Source organism: Hippocampus zosterae, chromosome 16, assembly GCF_025434085.1.
Source record: "Hippocampus zosterae strain Florida chromosome 16, ASM2543408v3, whole genome shotgun sequence".
Classification (NCBI taxonomy): Eukaryota; Metazoa; Chordata; class Actinopteri; order Syngnathiformes; family Syngnathidae; genus Hippocampus; species Hippocampus zosterae.
The window spans coordinates 16567126-16588153 of NC_067466.1; the positions used below are offsets into that span (position 1 = coordinate 16567126).

Genomic DNA, 21028 nt, shown 5'->3' on the forward strand with positions numbered 1-21028 from the left:
GAATTTTAAATAGAAATTATGCTGCTAGCGGGGAGCACACATGTAGCCAATACTTGAAACGTTTATTTTTGTTTTGTGAAAAATGTGATTGATGTACCGTGCTAGCTGTTAGCCTAACACATCAGTTGAACGCAACGCAATGAATCATTTTGTCACTTGTGGCTGAATGCTACCGTTTTAGCGCTTAGCACCCATGCTCATGAGTCATAACGGTTGTAATCTGTTTTTGTTTCATGTAAAAAAAAATAAGTCATCGATGCAATGTTGGTCCATGAAATTGTCAAAATTCTAAAAGCTCGTGTTGCTTCATTGAAACACATGTAGCGTTATGTGAACGCAATAAATTATTTTACGAAATGTATGAAACCCTTGTGGCTCAAGTGTGGTTTTATGCTAGCATGTTGGCACGTAACACCCCCACTAGTTAGGCAGTTGTTCAAAAGTGTTTCTGTTCCATTACATGCATAACCCAAATAGTCAAAATGCTGACTATTAGCGTTACCTCGCTATAACACAAACTGAGGGAAAAAAATAATAAAGCCAGGCTAATTCACAGATGAATGATAACATCTTAGCATGTAGCATTGTGGAAATTTGTGTAACTCAGAAAATGACAAATGTTGGCTAGATGCTAACATTTTAGCATGTAGCACCCATGTAGTCAATTGTTAAAATGTGTTTTTTCTTGTTTTTGAAAAATGGGAGAAAACAAAACGAACATAATTTGGTACACAAAATTGTCAAAGTAATAACCACTGGCTTGTTGTCGCTATAACAAACATAGGTATCAACACGCGACTTTTTTTTTCTTAAAGGTTTTGTGCGGAATGGATCATAACAAACTCTTATTTCTATAATTGACTCATTTTTCACCCCTACAAAAAGTCACACTAGTTCTCACACACACACACACACACTAGTGCGCACAGTGACATGCTCACCAAGGTCACTATCGGAAAACAAGAGGCCGACTCTCCATGCAACGCAAGTATGCACAACACAAGTGGGACCAATAGTATTCTTATTATTTTTTATCATTTGTAAGAAACTACAAGCAAAAAAAGGTGTCAAAAGAAGAAAACCAACAAAGTAGAAGAAGAGGGAGGGAGGCGGTTCACATTATCTAGTCAGTGTTAAAAATAGAACTTCACCCGTTACGTTTACTTTTTGATTATATACATTTATGTACATGGATTTCTATTTTTTTAACTATTATTTCTTTTGTTGTTGTCATTATCCGTAATGTTTACAAAATAATGCATAAATTCTTCTACAAAGATGTGCTTTTTCAATGTTTCTGTGGTCGTCAGATCAAGCAAAAAAATAAATAAAAATATGCCAACAAAAATCCCTCCGAACGAGAATTGGTTCGGATCGTTTTTTTGTTTTGTTTTGTTTGTTTTCGTCAAAGTCGGTAAGAACGGTACTCGAAATGCATGTAATGTTTTGCTCACGTGTTTTGGAACTGACGTTAAAGTACCTTCAGGGGGAAAAAAAAAATTGAATATTTTTTCATGTTAAGACAGAAGTCTGGAGGGTCTGAGGTGTTTTTTTTTTTGTTTGTTTGTTTTTTGCTGAAGCTGCGTTCAACAAAAGTGGGAAATTTCACCATATTTTTTGATCGCAGATTGGAAATTTCCCTTTTTTTTTTTAAATGCAGCACAAGCTGTTTTTACTTTCCGAAAAAATGTTGCCACCTCCAAGAGCATCTCGGGGGACATTTTATTCGGTCAGCGGAGGCTTGTGCTGCGTTTGAGAAAACCCAGACAGGAGAATTATTATTATTATTTATAAGGTGCGAAAATTTCTTCAAAGGAAGCATGAGAAACATCGCAGCCCACTTGATTGTACTTTACTTAAAATCTCGCAACAAAGAGAATCTCTGACGATGTTTTATTCGATAATCGGTCAACTTCGGTTCTTAAGGCTCAACGGGCAGGAGGTCCGAATGCCCGAAAAAGACGCTCGTTAAATAGGAAAAAAACCACAAACCAAAACGTGTTTGTCGCAAAAGATAAACGCGCACGAACACATGGAAAAAAAAACATGCATGACCGTTTGGCAAAGCGCGAAAAAAGCTCCCAAATTTCCCTGTGAGAGAATTTTCACTTCTCCGCCGACCACTAATTCACAGCGTTTAAAAGACGGCCAAAAATCGACTAAAAAGATAAAAAGAGCCAATTCTGTCACAAGGGAGAGAGAAATAACACACAAATACTGTTTTTGTTTTTTTATGATAATTAAGTGTGCGCGGGAGGATATGCAAAAAGTAGGCGACGTGAAAATTGTTTGAAAAGTTCACAGTTTTCATAGTGTGCCGAATAGATAAAGGGGATTTTTTTGACATCTGCTTTCAGATGGCATAATTAAACGCCGCACCCGAGAGAAAAAAAAAAAAAAAAAGCTCGGCAGACTCAAATGCAGGAAATAAACTCACAGGGTTGCGAGTTGGGATTGTAATGGAAAATGGAATGACATCCATGAGAAATGCAGTTGTCTGGAAGTCTATTTTTGATCGTAAAAATTCAAGCGCCACGCCCCATGGATGAAAAACGCGTCGTGTCGCTTGTGCTGCAGTGAAACAGCTTGACAAATAAATGAACACGCTTAGGAAGTCGGATTACAAAAAAAAAAGCCACTAGAAAATGAAGAAATGTAATTCTCCGGACATCTAAAAGTAAATGGCGCGCCATGAGAATGCCACGAATGTCTTCCATAAGATGGAGCGCAGTGAAGCAGCCTCACACCAAATTTGCAAACAGGACGGGGAAGTCCCACCGGATACGTTTCAGGAAAATCGATAAAATGTGCTCATCTGTGCTTGTCAACTTTTAAGATTGAAAAATTCAACACCGCATCCCGAAGATGAAATCATTGTCTCTCCTGTGCTGCATTGAAACAGCTTGACAAATCCATTCGGAGGGTCAGACGGTCCAACAGCAATAAAAACCATACACCTGGTCGTCCGGATGTCAAATTTTACCCCCAAAAATGAAATGCCGCAACCCACGCTGAAAAAAAAAATGTTTTACATCTCCTGCGCTGCCGCGAGACAGCTTGATAAATGCATTAAATAAGTTGGGCGGTCTTGTTATGAAGAAAAAAAAAATGGCGGAAAGACAAGTCGGCTTGTCCAGGCGTCTACTTGGATCCTAAAAATTAAATGCCGCACCCCAAGAAGGAAACGCCTCTTTCATCACCTGTGCTGCGGCGAGAAATGCATTTTCAAGGACTGTGCATTCCCTACCACAAAAGAAAATCCAAGAGAAATGTCCGGAAGTCTTTCAAATGAAACGCTGCATCCCAAGCGAGCAAGGAGGAGAAATCCCAATGTAACGCAAAAAAAAAAAAAATGTCTGGATACAAGGACGGACGGATGAGCGGGGTGAAAAATCGCCAACCTCCACGAATGCCTGGTATACCTGCAGAAGATGAGCCGCTGAACTGTAGTAGCGCAGTTTGTTTTGTCGGCAAAAAAGGGAAATGACGCCCAAATGGCCGAAAAGAGTTCACATCATGACGTGGCGGCGGCGGTGCAGGGACAGGTGGTCGGAGCGCGAGAAGGAGCGGTCGCACTCGGTGCAGCGGAAGGGCTTGATGCCCGTGTGCTTGCGGAAGTGCCGAGTCAGCTCGTCGGAGCGGGCGAAACGCCAGGTGCAGCCCTCCCAGGTGCAATGGTACGGCTTCTCGCCTGCGCGGGAAGACGGAGGGCACACAACGTTAGTGGACCCGCACTCGTACCGGGAGGTACACCACTTGAGTTTGCAATTTCTAGAAGGTTTTGAATGAGTGTCACGTCTCTGTTCATTTGTTCGCCGGCCCCCCCCCCCCGAGACGTTTCACGGGATGTGTTAGCATTAGGCTCTGAAATGCTTGAATATTTTGCTGCTAATATTCATAATCTTGAATTCTGTTGTCGACTCGGGGGGGGGGGGGGGGCGTGAATTACGCCATTGCAAAGATGCCAATGCTGCTACGCTTTCGTGTCAGCTTCTGGGGCTAGCTTGGTGAAGAAAAGGACTTGGATTCGGAACTCGCGTTGGTTGACCTGTGTGTATCCGTCGGTGAGCTTTGAGGTGCGAGCTCTTGGTGTAGACTTTTTTGCAGCCTTCGTAGTCGCACATATGGATCCGCCGCCTCTTCACGTCCGGGGAGTCGGGGTCTGCAGGCTCCAAGTCCAACACCGATCTGAGGGCCGGCGGAGGGCAACATAAATGGACTGAAATAATGACTCGTGCACAAATGTTAAAATGAGAACTATAGTAGACAGTGAGTCCTAAAGGCCACCGGGGGGCGCCAAATCGCCACCACAACCCAGTTTGGCCATGATGGTTCAGTTGGTTTGTTTGTTTGTATAAAAGAGCGCATATTTATACATTTGTTTTTATCAATTTAAAGATCAAGTTGTCTGTATAATGATGGTTTTTTTGTTTGTCTTGTATCATTTTGTCATGATTTATCTTATGTTTCAAATCCGTTTTCTACATTGTCAGTTCTTACATTTTGTGTTTTTATTTTATTTATTTATTTTTAGTCTTTCACTTTGTTTGGATTCACTTCGGGCAAGTTATTTTTGTCCGTATAGTTTATTTTTTATATCCACACTGTATTTTTAAAAATTATTTGGTGTTCTCAGGCTTACTTAAGGATTACCGAATTAATTAGTATTTATTATCTTTTTATGTCTGTGTTCTTAGTCTTTCATTTATCATTCATTGAGTTTTTTCCCCCCAGGACTTTATTTACACTTCATTTTCATCAGTTAAATACGTAGTTGATTATTTAATCAAGTGTTATACCCTTTTATTTGTTGCTTGTTTTGTTCTTCTATGACCCCGAGAAAGGAAGGTCAGTGTGAGGCAATTTGGAAAACAAGGCGTGGCGCTCGCACGCACACACACGTCGGATTACGGCTAAACTCCAAGGTCCACGCCCTCACTTTCTGTTAACGTTGCAAAGCCTCGCCCAAATCGGTGTGAAGATGACGCTCTGACTTACTAACGCACGTTCACACTCAAAACAAATCCAAACCGTGGAAATGCATATTTACCTGTAACGCAAACGATAACAAATGCAGCGCGCGCTCACCCTGCGTCGAGGCTCTGGGCGCTGAGTGACGCCGATCCAGATTCGGTCCCGCTCTCTGCGTCGCTGTCGCTGTGATATTCCACCGGAGAGGTTGAACCGGGCTTAATGCGCACTGAGGAAGTTGAAAAAAAAAGTGCAAGATTAGCATTATGTTTGGCTACATCGACGCTACGCTAGCGTTTGCTTTATGCCGCGCTACCGAACTTGTGCGGTAGGGTTAATTGATCATGCTAATTGGCCTTAGATTTGACGTCGAGTGTCAAAGGTTGTTTGTCTACGTGTGCCCTGCGATTGGCTGGCAACCGGTTCAGGGTGTGCCCCTCTTGCCGCCTTACGGTAGCTAGTCTCGCCTCCAGCACACCTCGTCAGAATAAGCGGTATTGTGAACACAATTCGGTTTTAGGCTATCTTGCGCCGCATTTTTTTCTGCGCCCTGTTGCCTTACGTCGCAGCAGCTCCGTGACCTTCACGCTATATTACCTCAAGTTCTTGGTCTTACATATGACCCGTTGTTCTAAATTGAAATATGAAGAGGTGAAGTGTACCGTCGATTGAAAATGGAAGGAAGAATAGTTGAGTGAAAGCGTTACACCCTGCAGGATAAACAACGTCCACCCCTGCACGGAGGCGGTGGGAGGATCAAGGGTGTGGCATGCTAAAAGCGTGCACGCACACACACGGAGCAAAAAAAAAAGAAGTGTTCTTGCTCCTTGGAGACAATGATTCGCTCACTCCCACTCTGACATCGTGCCATTAAAAAAAAAAAAAAAAAAAAAAAAAGACAGGCGCTCCCTCCTTGACCCTCACTTCCTGTCTGCCTCAGCACCTCCCACGCCGCCGCAAGATCTTCTACTAAAATGAATAAATATAACGCGTACGCTATCTAATGGTGCACTCCCTCAGTACAAACAGTAAGCGAGCTGGCACGTGTTTGGCGAATATTCAGAGCTACGTTCAATTACCGATATGTGAAGTTATTTAAAGTCTATGAGCTGCTGCTAGACAAACGAGATGCTCTTTGTCTTTTTTTTTTCTGGCAGACGGAGGGACGTTGCAGCGAACGCCGTGCTAAACTGTGAACTCGGAAGTCGAGATGCATTCAAAGAGGAGGCGCAACCGAAAACCGCGTCCAACCCAGCCCAGACGTCCCTTACCGGAGCCTTCCGAGCGTCCGTCGCTGCCGATGAGCGGCACGGTGATGGCCGCGGTGGCGGCGGCGACGCCGTCGGCGGGCACGGCGGTGTAGACCACAGGTAAGGACTGCACCACCACGGGGATGGTCTGCAGCTGCCCCACCTTGCTGGGCATGCTGACCGACGGGATTGTGTGGATGACGTGCAAGATCTGCTGGCCGCCCGCGCCCTGCGTGGCCAAAATGGAGCCCGGCGATAGAACCTGGGCGGTGGTGCACGTGCGTTAGCCGACAGTTCTAGCAGGCTAGCTTTGTTGACGCGTGTGGGAGGTGTTGAGTCACCATGGATCCGATGGACTGGACGTTGGAGGTGACGGGCGTGGCCGTGAGTCCGGGCTGCGCCAGGCCGCTTCCCGGCGCGGGGTTGACGGGCACGTTGACAGTGGCGGCGGGGGGCAGCGAGGACGAACGAGGCTTGTGGAGAGACAGGTCCACCGGTTCCGTCTGGTCCTCGGCCGGGCACTGGCTCGGCGAGCGCGGCTCGGCCTTGCAGCTCCACGCGTCGGGGTTGGTTTGGTGCGAACGCTCGTCACCGACGTCGGCCTGGGAAAAAAAATTGCTTTTTGATCGGGATATGGTGCGTTTTATCTAATGTTATCATGCATTTTTTTTTTTTTTTTTTTTTTTGCTAATGGCAAAACTATTTACTTTTTTTCTTGGGCAGGAAAATATTTTTGGTATTTGTCATCAATATTTTGTATCAAAATACAATTTCATCCTTGTAGGATTGTGGGGGGAAAAAGGCCACTTTTTCTCATACTGTCGTATTATTATGTCGTTTCTACTGATTACGACTTTTTCCCAAAATATCAAACTACTTTTCACATTAGAACTCTTTATTATTAGTAATAAATGATGAGCGTTTTATCGAAATATTGGGCACATTTTCTTGGGAAAAAAAAGTAACTTCATTCTTTTTCCAGAAAAGAATACACTGATCATTTTTCCCCTCAACGTATGTATTTATAGTTCTAGTAGTTTGTCTTATTCTCTTAAGATTTCGTATAATAGCATTTTCTTGCGTTTCTCGCTATTCCAATCTTCGGCTAAGATTCCGACTGCTTTCCCGGCACATGACGACATGTCGTCACTTTTAACATCGGCGAGGAGCCGAATCCTAACCGAGACTTTCCCCGGCTGGTGAGGCCTGCGTTTCCCGCATGTCGCTCGCAGGGAAACAATGGCCCGCTGTGTGGGATGCAACCAGAAAGCAGGCTTAGGGGCCGGGGGGGTGGGGGGGTAGACTAGAAAAAGGAGCAGCAGAAGAAGAAGCTGGCCCCACTCCAGTTCAGTTGAGTGTGGCTTGGCTCTGGGCGAGGGCCAGGGCGAGGCCTCAACTTGGCCCTTTTAGATCGGGTGACGCGGGACAACCGGAGGGCTGGGCACAAAAAAAAAAAAAATAGTTCCCTCCTTTTCATAAGTTGAGGATGCCGATAGAAGAGGAAAGAGGTGTGGTGGTGAAAGAAAACGAAGGGGGAAGTGTGGGCACGAAAAAAAAGGGCCTCGCGTTGCCATGGAAACTGGGGAGCTATCAGCCACCTCCATGTTGTGGCACTCCTTTCCCTTCCCCGGCGACACCCTCGTCCGTTCTCGCTCACCTTTCTCACCCCCTCCCTCCGTCTCCCGCTCGGCTGCGCCAACCACACCCTTCCCCGCCCATGTAGGTTTTGCTTTGCTGCCATTTTGTGGCACGCGATTAAGAAAGTGGGTCAACCATGTCCCTCGCCTTGCAATCGCTCCACGCCGGCCACAGATGAAAATGTGGGAACTGATCAGTTTTTACATCGAGACCCTGCAAAGGCAGGGTACCCTTTCACGCAGTGAACATTTGGGCTCTTGTCTCTTGAAGATCGCCCGCTTTTGTCTGATTGGCCAATACGCACAGTATAGAAAGACATGCTTTATTGGAGGCTTTTATAATTATTTTTGCATGCATGTAATTAGTACACACTTTAATTGATTAAAATGCTTTAATTATTTATTTGTTTTTTTAAAAAGCAAAATATTGATTCTATGAAGAGGAAATATTTAACATATTTAAATTATTTTATATGCACTTTAATTTTACGCATGCGATCATTATTACTTACGATTATGATGACGACCATGCTTATCATTATTAATTACATGAATTACATAGTATTTCTTTTCATATTTTTTCCAGTGTCTACATTTTAAAAAATGTAATTGTATTCGATTGTTTTAGCTTCCTTGTTCATTTTTTTTTTCATTTTAGCATACCTATTTTCAGCAAAACCTCACTGAATTGCATTCGCATCAACGTGTTGTGCAGCCGAGCGGCGTGGCCGTTACGCTCGGTTATCAGAAGGGAAAAAGCAGAGTGAGCAAAAACAACAGCTGGCTTGGATAGAAAACCACAAAAGATGCCAGCAGGCCGCCCCTCCCTGGCGTACGCCCACCCGCCCCCTGCCTCGCCCACCTGTTAGCGTAGCCCGCTAGCCACACCCTGACGTTACCTAATCCAGTATTAGCGCTGTTGACGCTGCTTAGTGACGGTTCAATCAACGACTACGCCTCGGGAAGAACACTGTCGGGTCATACCATGCAGCGAGGAAGAAGGAATCGACATTTTTTGGGGTGGCATTTTGACTATTTGCGGTGCAATTTTTGTGCAAAGTCCTACTGAATTTTTGCCTATTCACGTTTATCCACAGTGTAATAGATTGTAACATTTTTTGTCATGTTTTTGCTGGGCAATTTTGGTGCAAATGGAATTTTTTGTGCCATTTATAACCAATTGCAAATTTTGTGCAAGACTATCAAATTTGTGCCACCGAGATAATTTTTTTTTTGTCAACAGTTCAACTGAGTGACGCCCAATGGCCTTTGTTGCATTGCTAAAAACAACAAATCAAATCATTTTTGGAACAGTTCTTATGTTTATGATACAAACTTGTGCGAGAACCGACTAAATCCGCGCAACAATTTTTGTTTTCCATTCTTTTTGTTTCTGTTCAACCATGGCTGAGGTCTCCACTCAGCTGAGTGACAAGCTATGGTCGCAGACAAACATAGAAGATGAAAAAAAGGAGGATAAAACAAACAAACAAAATGAATTCCACAAATCGGTGTAATTTTTATGCAAAATACAACAAAATTCTTGGTACCCATTTTATTCCAAATGATAGTGGAGGTCTGCGCTGCACTAAATGACCTCCATTAGTCACTACCACATTGCATCAACGTCCGACAAGTTTTGTCACATTTTTTACTAATTAAGGTGCAAATTCAGTGGACAGGCCTGCTACATTCGTGCTACAAAAAAAAAATGCTGTACCATCCACAGGATGCAAATCTATGACATAAAGACATTTTGTAGCAATTTGTACTAAAACCACACCATAATTAGTAAAAATGTGAGAAACGCTGTTAGATTTGTTGTTGCTCGTGTAAAAATCAGACGGCTTCTTTAAGATTAGTGAGTGACAAATGTTGATTTCCTGTCAGATGCTTTGTTCTGCTAAATGTGATGGACTGCAGTTTCAACTCTGAGACCCCGCAGGTGGCATGCCCGGGCTTGTTAGCGAGTGAGGCGGTTCAAAGCAAAGTCATCACTCCACACCGTGTCATTTTGTAATCACAAGAAAGCGCACCCAAAAAAGTGGCCTGGATGAAAAAATAAAATTGGCAAGGGGGTGTTGTATTATCGATTGTTTCTGACAAAATTCAGAAATACAGTTCATGCTTTGTCATTTTATTTTTTTTGGCATGGATATTATTATCTGGTAAAGTGAAACACGTATTTCTGCGTAGCAACCGGGAAAAACAACAAAACATTGATAAATGTTTTTGTTGCATTATGACGGTATTGTCTGATGAAAAGCTTGTATTGTCATGAGTTTTTGTTAACATTTAATTCTATTTTTAATCACAAAAAACTGCAGTCCAAAACTGTTTGTGTTTTGAGCCACCCTCCAAAGGAACTCACAAAATTTGGAGGTACAAATTTGAAACCCCCCCGCCCCCAAAAAATATTTTTTAGTTTGGATACATCAATGGATGGGGGCGCGGGGGTCACTGCAGCAAGAGTTCAGAAGCATTTTGCACCAAAAATGTGCCGCCATTCATACAAACATGGCCATCATCGCTGGGTTTGCTGTTTTTTTTCGTGGTAAAATAAATCGGGATGTCTTTCCCCTGCGCCTTCTCCTCCTCTGGAGATCTGAAGTCACCCATTGGTCCCGAACGTACCATCTGTGAGATATGACATCATCAGCCCGCACCAGCTTAGGCGTAGCCACATTTGCTGCCGCGCCTTTCCCATTACCCCCCCCCCCCCCAAAAAAAATGAAAAGTTGTGTCCTTTTGCTGATTTGTCTCACACACACACTAGCAAAAAAAGCCTCCTGGCTCAAGTGCGAGGCTGCTAACCTCTCATGACACAAACACGTGTTTGTGTATGTGTGTGCGTGTGTGTTGCCATCGTTGTGCATGACTACTCTTGTTTGCTGGAGGACAACAGACTTGTTTATGTGCACACACACACACACACACACAGAAGGCCTTGTTTGTGCGAGTGTGTATGCCAGAGAGCGAGAGAGAGATTATGGAGCTATTCAATTTGCTATGCTGGTAGCTATTCTGTATGCTTGAGTGTGCGTGTGTGTGTGTGTGTGTGCGCGTGTGTGTGTCGTTGGCTGAAGTGGAAAAAGGTGGCGGAGGGAGGTGGGGTGGGAACGGGGGAGGGTCTGAGTCTTTTTGGGCAACTCCTGCCGTAGCTGCCGCGGTTGCCACGGTGACACCGGGCGGAAGCGCAGTTCGAGACGGCTCCCTTCGACACATCTTATTAAAGGCAAGGACTTTTTAGAAGAAGAATGGTGGCGGAGGAGGAAGTAAGAGCCTGGTGGCATTGACGGCTAGGCCCGCAGAGTGAACTTTGAACCCGACGTTTGCTTTAACCGGACGGTTGCTTTGCGGGCCTTTGGACGCGAGGGTCATCATCTTTTGGGTTCATATGTAACTTGGGCCACGCTAACCCTGTCAGATGATGCATTCACTGACTGACTGAGCCTTGACAGTATCATGTGATTGTGACTGGATGGAAATGAAAGGGGTCTGAGTGTAGAGCCTTGGGGAACTCTTCGGTTTAAAATCAAACCAAATTTGGCCCCTCATTCCGTATTGCTGCTGTTTAAACAGAGGAGCAATACCGGATGAGAAAGTGCCACACTGGCGGTGCGAAAGTGGTTGCAGGCGCCGTGCAGGGTTTGCTACGGTCCTAATACTACCTCTGAAGCCAGAAAATTGCTGCCTTGGCTATGTCCCTTCATATCACGTCAGGTCCTTTTATATAGAACAAAAAGGCAGGAAAATGCCAGCTTGGAGAGGCCAACATAAAAAGGGGGACCGCAGCTATATCTCAGAAGGCAGAAAATTGCCAGATCAACTTTGTGTCTGTGCGTCATTAGCAGAAAAAAAAAAACATCTGGGAAAAACTCGGCACTGGGATGATGATGCAAAGCAAACATAATCCGACTTCCTTGTGTACTTATCTCGCCATCAGAACATGGCCGGGCGTCTTCATCCCACATTCTCACATTCCGTCACAACCGTCGGCACTTTTCATCTTGCGCACCAACATTTGGGGAATCTCTGGAAGAAGCGGCTCTTTAAATGCTATCCGTTTAACGCTAGCGGCTCGATGCGGCCCACGTGTTTAATCGCTTGATTCTGCTACATTGATGCTAACTGCTAGGAGCGAACGGCTGGATGGCAACTGCTTGATGCCAACTGCTACGTCCTAGTCAATAGATTATATACAGTTGCATTCATCCACCGGATGCTAACTATTAGATGCTAACGGTTCAAGGCGCTCACTGTTGTCCTAGCCACTTGATTCCATCTGATTGAGGCTAACCGCGGGATATTAACTGCGAGATGCCGACCACTAGAAGTCACCTGCTCTATCCTATCCACTCGCCTCGAGTTTAACGGCCGTGCTCTTGATGCTAACCGTTAGATGCTACTTTCTATTCGCCTGATGTTAACCACTCATTGGTGGATTCTAGCCAACACAGACGAACCAGTATATACTCACTACTGGTTGTGAAACTTCGAGATGCTAGCTACAGGATGCTAACCGATAAATGCTCACATCTACGAAATTCAATCCACTCGATTCCCTCCGCTTCATGCTAACTGCTAGCTATTCTAACTGATAGGTGCCAACCCATTTGAACGGAATTATAATTTTTTTGTGCAACTACAGCTGGAACTAAGTGCTGTACATCAATAAAAATCTCATGCAAGACAAATAACTACCAAACCGCTACAACAATGAAATAAAAACGGTAAACACTAAAACTGCCGCACACTAGCCACATTCTATCCGCTTGATGCTTCGGGCTAGATGCTAATTGCTCAACGCCAACCACTCGCTACCAACGGCTAGATGGACCACCTGGCCACACCCACGCCTCTTCCTCCTCCTCACCGTGCACTCCATCTCCTCTGGCTCAGCTTTGATCTGGACTGAGGGCATGTCTGGCGCCTCCTCTTCCTCTTCTTCCTCCTTGGCCGGCGAGGGCGGCGTGGCCTCCTGCGTCAGCGCGGTGACCGACGGCTTCTTCTTCTTCTTTTGGGCACCGCTCCTCCTCTGACAGAAGAAGAAGAAGATGGTGTCATGGTCAAAGGGGGAAGTTAGAAAAGTTGAGGACAGGGTAGGAAATGAACATTTAACTCACTTTGATAAAGGCAGAGAAAGTATATTAAAAAAAAGAGAGAGAGAGGGGGGAGGGAAAAAAAGGAGGCCTAATGTCGAGGCTTCCAACTGAGGGAATGAGGAGCCGGCGAGGAATAACAAGCCAAAGAATGAGAGCAAGGCTGGGAGGGGGGGGAGCAGGGAGGAGTCGCCCCTCCCTCCCTTTCAGCCAGGCAGGCGGACACACCCTTTTCTGGAAGCGCGCACACACATACGCACACACTCACAATGAGGTGTGGTGAGGCCTTTTCGGTCCACATGCATTTACATGAGTCTCAACTTCTGATAAACAAACCATTTCCTCAAAGAATTTCCTCTAATGTTCACAACAACACACTTGACCATTCAGAAGTCGTGCAACATCAAGTTCCACCGCCCAAAACAAAAATGAGAAAAAAAAGTCACATAACAGTAGCGAAGTAGGCCCAAGTGTTCATCAGGGGGAGTTGGCTTTTAAAGAAAGGTAAAAGCCTCTCCATGCCCCCTCACCTCCTCCCGTGGAAACAAGTTGTCGGAGGACTCGAAGTAGAGCACAATTCACAAGACGAGGAGCAATACTGAGTTCAAAGTCGCTACGTAACGCAGTTGGCCAAATGGTTCATCAAAAATAACAACGGTTTGATTCCCCAAAATTATGCAAAAACTTCACATGAAGCACAGTTTGGACGGTAACACGCAAAAATGATTTCTCAACATGTCTGGTCAACCTTCCGTTTCTTCTGCTATTCAGGGAGGGAACGCCTTATCGGATCGGCGCTCTGGGTAAAGCACGCACTCTCGAGGCCAACAACGAGGCACTCTACAGCAGCCACGTCAACACAAAGGTTAGTCCACACGCTGGCTGTAAAGTTGGATTTTTTTTGTGGGGGGTGGGGGGGGGGGTACTAGGCTGATTTGGACTTGGCTGCACTCATTAAGTCAATTACCTGACAGTTTCTTGCAGGGTGTGGCCGGGGAAGTTACAAAGGGTTACACGTCATCCGCATCCTCTTTGAGGCCTAACAAAAGCGGTTGAAAGAACACAACGCGCCTCGCCGTTGTATACACAGAAACCGTAAAATAAAAGGCTCATAAAGTGCGTTGGCCCTCTATAAAGGCACATTAAATACTAACTAGAGCCACACAGCCCTGGGACTCAAACACGTCGTTGTCTCTTAAATTATTGACGTGCTGAAATGTGAGCTGTGTTGTAACGGAGAGCTGCGGCTCGTCTCAATGCGGGAGAAAAAGCTTTGCGGCGTCAAGTCAAACTTGGCTCACTCGCCAAAATGCCAACCCTTCGAAAGTTAGCGGCACACATTTGTTTTGTAGATGCGGCTCAGATTTAGCAAATTTCAACACAACCTCGAGTTTGAGGGAGTTTGTCTTTGATAGACTCTTTGAAATGGAGAAAATGACGCAGCAGTGGCCATTTTCAACCCAAAAAGGTAGACCGGCTGTCTCTTTTCAGGCATGGGTTTTTGAGACTTTTTTTTTTGTGGGTCCTCTTCTCGTGATAGACCTGCCACCAAATTTTACGTTTTGGGGGGCTGAATATGTCAGAAGGATTCCTGTGCACCACCGATCTGGAAATGCCGGCCTCTCTTGTGTTTTCATGCATGCTTCATGACACCTTTTTGTGGGTCTTCTCATGCTAGACTACCAAATGTCATGGTGCAAAGTGAAACCAGTTTCAGGGGCACAATGAAATGCCCCCAAATGGTCCAAACGTGCACCTTTGTACGTGTCCGAGGGCTGAGAGCGATAGGCTGAAATTCACATCACGATCCTCGGACAGTGCTGAGTGTCAGTGTCAAACTTGCAGTCGTTCCTGTGAAAGGGACATACAAAAAAAAATACAGTCCCTTAGAAAAATCTATATTGATTGAAAAAAAAATGTTGCTGTTCGTAGCTCCAGTTGGCAGATTTCTGTGAAAAGTGACCCATGCACCGGAGCACTTTTTCTGGGATTCCCGGCCATCTCGATCACAAAATGCTCCATGGTTCAGACCTGCCTGCGACGTGGGAAAAACAAAAAACAAAATGGCAAACGTCCTGTGTATTTTGAAGAACTGCTTTTGGTGGGTCCAAGCATGATTGGCATGCCTACAAATTGTCCTGGAACGCCCCTAACCCCCTTCCCCCATAGAATTGTTCAGGGCCTCTGCGGGCTCGCCATTTGAAGAGTGTTTGTCATGTGACTTGGGTCTGGCGGATTCCACACCGAGGCGTGTCCTCGACCAATCGGCTACGGGGTGTGACTGGCTGCGTCACCCCACCCAAAGACATGCACACAAACACGCTCACACACACACTCGTGTCCCTCTAGTCCCATTGTGAAGGGGACAGAGCCCCCTCTGTGCTTCTAAACAAAGGTAAAGGCCTCTCTGTGCCACACCTACCCCCCCCCCCCCCAACTGACAAACATCCTTGCACTTCAAACAGTTCTCTTTCCATGACCCTGAAACATAATTAGTAATTACATAGTAATCACATAGTAATAAATATACAAGACTCGATTGTTTTATCTAAAATGGTTATTAAAAAATATATACATTTCTAAAAGACGGTCTTATTTCTTATCCATTCCAATTTTTATTGGTTGGAGTCACACTGGCGGGCAAAAAGAACATTTTGAATTGAATTGCATTTCAGATGCGAGCGCTTTGATTCACTCGACAAACTGCTAAGTGCCACGGTAGTTGCTGCTGTTTTGGTTAGCATTTCACTGTTGACATTTCAAACGAGTTTTTGCGTCAGTGTGGCAAACGGCTCTAAAAAAAGAGTAAACGTTTCAAATGGATCATCCCTGAAGCTCACAAAGATCGCAAAGAAGCAAGATTCCGAACACAGCCGCAAGTTCAAGGCCCAGGTCGTGAAACCCAAAGAGGGAAAACACAACAGGGGGTCAGCTTGGGAAACTGTCGGGATGGCGAAAACTGCACCCCGCACTGTGACAAAACAAGCACTGCTGTTACGCCGCCAGCTAAAACAAAAAAACGTCCTCCGGTTCGCTCGTCCGAAAGACTGACGCGCGAAGATCGCGGCATGCGTGATCAACTGCGCTTTTGAGGCATGCAAACTAAAAACGCACATTTCGAAAGGAGAAAAAAAAGCAGAACTTTAGAAAAGGGAGCCATTTTTGTTGTTGTTGTGACAACCCAGACACACAAAATGCGAAACAACAACAATGGCAATGTGTTTGCATGAAAATCGTCTTTGCTTGGGTGGGATCGTCATGCACAAAAAAAACTTGCAAAAAACAACGTGTTCCAAAAACGTCTTTTGTCCTTGTCAGGAGTTAACCAAGGCAGCCTGAGAGGCCGCAACCACAGGAAGGATTAGCCAATAATTCCTCAAGGTTTGTTTTGACCTAATCTGGAATACCCCCGCTGGGCGGAGAATTTAGTGGAACGGGATAAAAAAAAAAAAAATTAAAGGGGGGGGGGTATAAAACATCCAACACGCTAATATTAAGAAGTCATCTGGACTCCAACCGCGCTCACTCAGAAAAGGCAGGAATGGGAACCTTCTACAAATCCCACTTCGACGAGGCAGTTGGGGTGGAGGCCATGGTGGGGTGGGATTAGGGGGGTGTTCGTGGCTTGGGGGGCGAAGGGAGGGGGGGGTTCAGTTAGCATGTAAGACCTTATGAGGACCACTGGACTGCGAGAGGAGGGGTCTCGCACTGTGAGTGCAGAGTTCCAGGAACTAGAAAAAAAAAAAGGGCGGGGTGGGCGCGACCCTGTCAGCTTGTGATCCCCGCACAGGAAGTCAGGGTGGGAGGCAGCGGGGGGGGGGGGGGGGGGGGGTTGCGGGGTTGGGGGTTGGTTAGCCAAGGAGACGACCAAGAAACGAAAAGATGAGAAGCAAAAACAAAGAATGAGGAGCAAAGCACACTGTCCCGCTGTTTGTAAACACTTGGAGCCACTGTCTCTTCAAAACCAAAGACCAACTCCCAAACCTTGGGGTGCTGTTCGACTTGATCTGGCTTTCGGCAATCCTATCGAATCAATATCCTTTTCCCATCTGAAAAACATCTCGAGACTGAAAGGTCGCCTGCTACGCGCAGACCAGAAGAAGCTTACTCAAGCTTTTATCTCCAGTAGACTCGGTGATTCGAATGGCCTTACGTGTGGACTTGCTCAAGAGGGCATCAAACGTGTGCAGCGCAACTTTTTTTAAAAAGCATTTTTCACTATTTGTGGCAAGAATCAGTCCCAAGTGACAGTTCTTTACCCCTCTGAAAACTATCGTTACAAAAATAAATAAATAAGTCATAATAATAATAACAATAATAAAAAACAACCTGCGATTTTAATCTCGGCCATTCCAAACTGAAAATATTTCTTTCATGCCTCACTGATAGAACTGTTGTATACACACAAAAAAAATTATTATCTTTGTTGCTTCCCTTTATTTTTTTTTTGTCCCAGCATCACATTTTAAGAGCAAGTGAAGTATTTCTGGAGAGGGCTTTCAAATGCGGCTGCGTCGCCGGCACGTTTTTTAACGGGCTATTTTTATCTGCTAAAAGGCCAGCCGAGCGTGAACCGCGTTCACGCGTTAACGCCCGGCCGGCTACCAGCTCGGGAGGAGACTCGAGAGTCGCGTCCGTCCGTCCGTCCGTCCGTCTGCCCGTCCGCCAAACTGGATTGCAGCGCTTGAAAAATGTCAAACAGCAAAACAGTACAAAGTTGTATGGCACCCACAAACTTGTTAATACTTTCAAATGGTAACCCCAGCCCACTCCAAAATCCCCCCTCCCCACTATATTTAGTTCTTGAACACCCCCGCCCCTCCCCACCTTGCATCTTTTTGAAGCCATCTTTTTTTAATGGTTTTTTTATAGAACAGTGAACTCACATTTATTGTGTTAGTTTTTTTTTGGAGGGGGGGTGGCTATTGATTGGGTAAATTATTTTTTTCGCTACTAGCAAAAATGTGAGGTCTGTGTGTGCGCTTCAGACCCCCACTAGTTCAGAGCACCAGCAAAGTTGGCATCGTCAGGCCACCATCAATTAACGTAAGTTTACTTGCTGTGGAAGGACAATGTCAGTTGGTGGCGCTAATAACCAGTAAGCACCGTTAACGCTCCAGAAGAAGAACGGGGAAAAGCCGATCTGTTGTGTGTTTATACATTTTCTCCGCTGCAAATGAAAGGTTGTCAATTACTCTTTCACCATCAGCCAAAAACTCAATTGGAGTTGGATCCGTTCAACATTACGACTGGGGGGGTTGTAGGCTAATGTTAGCCTTAACCGACACTGTGAGTAGTAGATTAGCATATTAGCATAGCTCCACCTAAGCATTATATGCTTCCCCCACTTTTGCAGCATGAGAGAGAGGGAAAGAGAGGGCGGGACAGCCGAGTCTAACTGGGTCAGCGCTCTGCTCGCTCGCTGTCACTACAACCCCCCCACCCCCCCACCCCCCACCCCCCACACACACACAGGTCCTCACCGTGTGTGTGTTTCAGATGGGGGGGGGGGGTTGCCCCCTGCAGGATCTACACATATGCGCTCATAACACGACTGCCCGCTCCCACGAGCTGCTCGGAGGCGGAGCAAACCCCCAAGGCACCCCAGAAAAAAAAAAGTACAGGAACACACACACACACACACACACACACATCACATCACATCACATTGCAAGAGATTTTTGTTGGGGATTTTTTTTTGCACAATGAGCATGAATAAAGAGGGTAAAAATAAAGTGACCACACGCTCCAGGTTCACATCAAGTTCACTCAGAAAAAAAAAGTGCTTCTGACACACTGGATTGCATGGCGTTATGAAAAAGATCCAAGTGGAGACTGAGAGAAAAGGTGTGGAGAAATTGTACAGAGACAAATTTAACCCAAAAGGAGACTGCGGGCAAAGGCACAGAGATCAATTTTACTTTACCCAAAAGGAGACTGAGGGCAGGGTCATGCTAACAATAGCTAATTCCTGATCAGTCATGCTAACATTAGCTGATCCGCCTCGCTGCCCTCAGTCTCCTCTTGGATAAAATGTGTCTCATTCTGACCGAAGCATTCGCTGCACAGTGGTTTTTGCAGTTTTATGGTGATAAAACGACCATCCTGGACCAGGACGAGTCGAAAGACGCTATTGCACGCAAACGCACGCAGGGAGTGCACATAAGAGTGAAATGAAACACCGGGTGTGTCCTCCATCTGGCGAGCAGTGAGGCAAGCGAGAGAAGCCGCCTGCATGTTATCACACCACACCCTGCTGACGCAAAGCCGGCCGCCACTTCCCCACACACCCTCTTATCCGCACGCACACACATGCGCACCCACACGCGCGTGATACGCAGGCAGAAAGTAGAGAAATCATCCATCGAGCGCAAACAAACGCACTCGGGCAACTTCTGAGCTTCTGCAGTCAGAAGGTTCCTCAAACGTTGCGTTCAAGGACACGGCGCGGATGGGGCTGTCAGCGAGAGGCAATAAAGGCAAAGAGAAACTGAAAGCAGCACACCGTTGAGAACAGTCATCATAAAGTGGGAAACTATGGGGGAAAAAAACACACCACGAGACACATTCTCTCCATTTTGATTGTGGAGTACCATCCTGCACCAACATGCTAAGCTAACATTAGCCTGTTTGTGTGTGTGTGGGGGGGGGGGGGTTGTTTGTTTTTGTTTTTTTGTCAACTCACTTATCAGCATGTGGCAAGTGGTATGGAGATTAATTTTATCTGGGAGGGCACTGTGGGGAGAGTGCAGCCGAGCGGAGACTGTGGAGTACCATAGTACAGCGTCCATAGCATTAGGCTAAACTAATTTCAGCATTTTTGTGTTTACCTTTTTTTTTCCATTTCCATTTGGACAGCATTTACTTGGTGTTGTGGGTGTTGGTATGGAGATTTTTTTTTGGGGGGGGGGGGGGGATGGTACCCAAGAGGAGACTAAGCGCATATGAAGTTGTCTGTGTATGTCTATAAATAGAGGTCAAGCGAGGTTGACCAGCAAATGAAGAGAAGAACTTCCTCTTCGCGGATTGAGGAAATGAGGCAACTTCTCTACGTTTATTGGCTCAATAAACATCTTTGCCAACACGACATGGTGCAAGTTTTCATATTCAGGAGGAAATAAAGTAACCAGCACAGAGCAGATATCTCCCTCGGATCCCTGGCGACGGTTGATACTCGACATGGTTGTCTTCTGTCGTGATCCAGGTGCAATTGTGGCAGCGTGCCGCAGGGGGTGGGGGGGGTGTTCAAATTTAATTGGTCGGAAGATGATTCATCTATCTTTGCAATACATCTTCATTTTTTAGAGCGCTTTCACACATCCACCTATCGATGCCGGCAACTTACGGTTGCGATAATGCTATCAATATCCACTCCCGCTAGCAGCAGTAGAGTACACTGCAACAGCGCATTCATTTTCGTTGGCTGCCACGCGCCACGCCGACTACCTGCCGCTCGTTAATTCTCGCTGACAACATCTCGACTCGGCAACCCGGGCGTGCCGCCACCCACCGGCGGTGACCCTCGGGCTGGCCCTGAAGGGCGCGGCCCATTCCTCACACCATGTCGTCTTACCTTGCGCTCATTTATCTTGATGCACACACACACACACACAAAGAGGCAGCCAGCTGGCCAACTAACCAGTCATCCGCTCAAGCCACCTGATACCAAAATACTGAGCCGCCGCGTGAAACTAGCTTCTCCCGTGTCAGCCTCTCTCTCTACGTGAAGCCCGAGAAGCTTCCTGCCCAAACTCTCCCAAAAAGTTCCGAGGCAAAATGGAAAACATTCTACTTCTATGTCTTCTAATCTCTCTGTTGCGACCTGCAGATTTAAACTGTGAGACCCTGACAGCGCTGGATTTTGGCCTCTTTTACTGCCACTTCTCTCCACCAAGCTTTCTTTTCGAATGTCTCTCTCTCTCTCTCTCTGCACCTTTACCTGCTGTTGATAATCTAAGTTGAGTGGTCTCTTCCTCAGGAGGTGAAGCCTCGCGGCGGCCAATCAGATCGTTAGAGGACATCGGCGTGTGGTGTGAGGCAAGAAATGCGGCAGAGGTGAGTGTAGGGT

The 21028-nt window shown here is 45.9% G+C and overlaps 2 protein-coding genes across 5 annotated transcripts in view; one reads left to right on the plus strand and one right to left on the minus strand.

Moving 5' to 3' along the window:
• The window catches only part of LOC127588972 (Krueppel-like factor 8), a 22935-nt gene continuing 1907 nt past the window's right edge, over positions 1 to 21028 (minus strand). The window contains exons 1-7 of one of the 3 annotated variants that reach the window (XM_052048000.1): positions 12985 to 13141; positions 12735 to 12896; positions 6563 to 6823; positions 6243 to 6483; positions 5089 to 5200; positions 4049 to 4188; positions 1 to 3691 (exon numbers count right to left, since the gene is read on the minus strand). In XM_052048000.1, the coding sequence (XP_051903960.1) occupies positions 3510 to 3691; positions 4049 to 4188; positions 5089 to 5200; positions 6243 to 6483; positions 6563 to 6823; positions 12735 to 12782 (984 nt within the window). In that variant the 5' untranslated portion in view covers positions 12783 to 12896; positions 12985 to 13141 and the 3' untranslated portion in view covers positions 1 to 3509. Of the gene's footprint in view, positions 3692 to 4048; positions 4189 to 5088; positions 5201 to 6242; positions 6484 to 6562; positions 6824 to 12734; positions 12897 to 12984; positions 13142 to 21028 lie in introns of those variants that run through there. The other 2 variants (XM_052047999.1, XM_052048001.1) reach the window with 2 other exon arrangements.
• Positions 20939 to 21028, plus strand: part of LOC127588971 (RNA-binding protein 41-like) — an 11522-nt gene continuing 11432 nt past the window's right edge. For both annotated transcript variants that reach the window (XM_052047997.1, XM_052047996.1), the window contains exon 1: positions 20939 to 21015. In XM_052047997.1, coding sequence (XP_051903957.1) covers positions 21005 to 21015 — 11 coding nt within the window. In that variant the 5' untranslated portion in view covers positions 20939 to 21004. The remainder of the gene's footprint in view (positions 21016 to 21028) is intronic.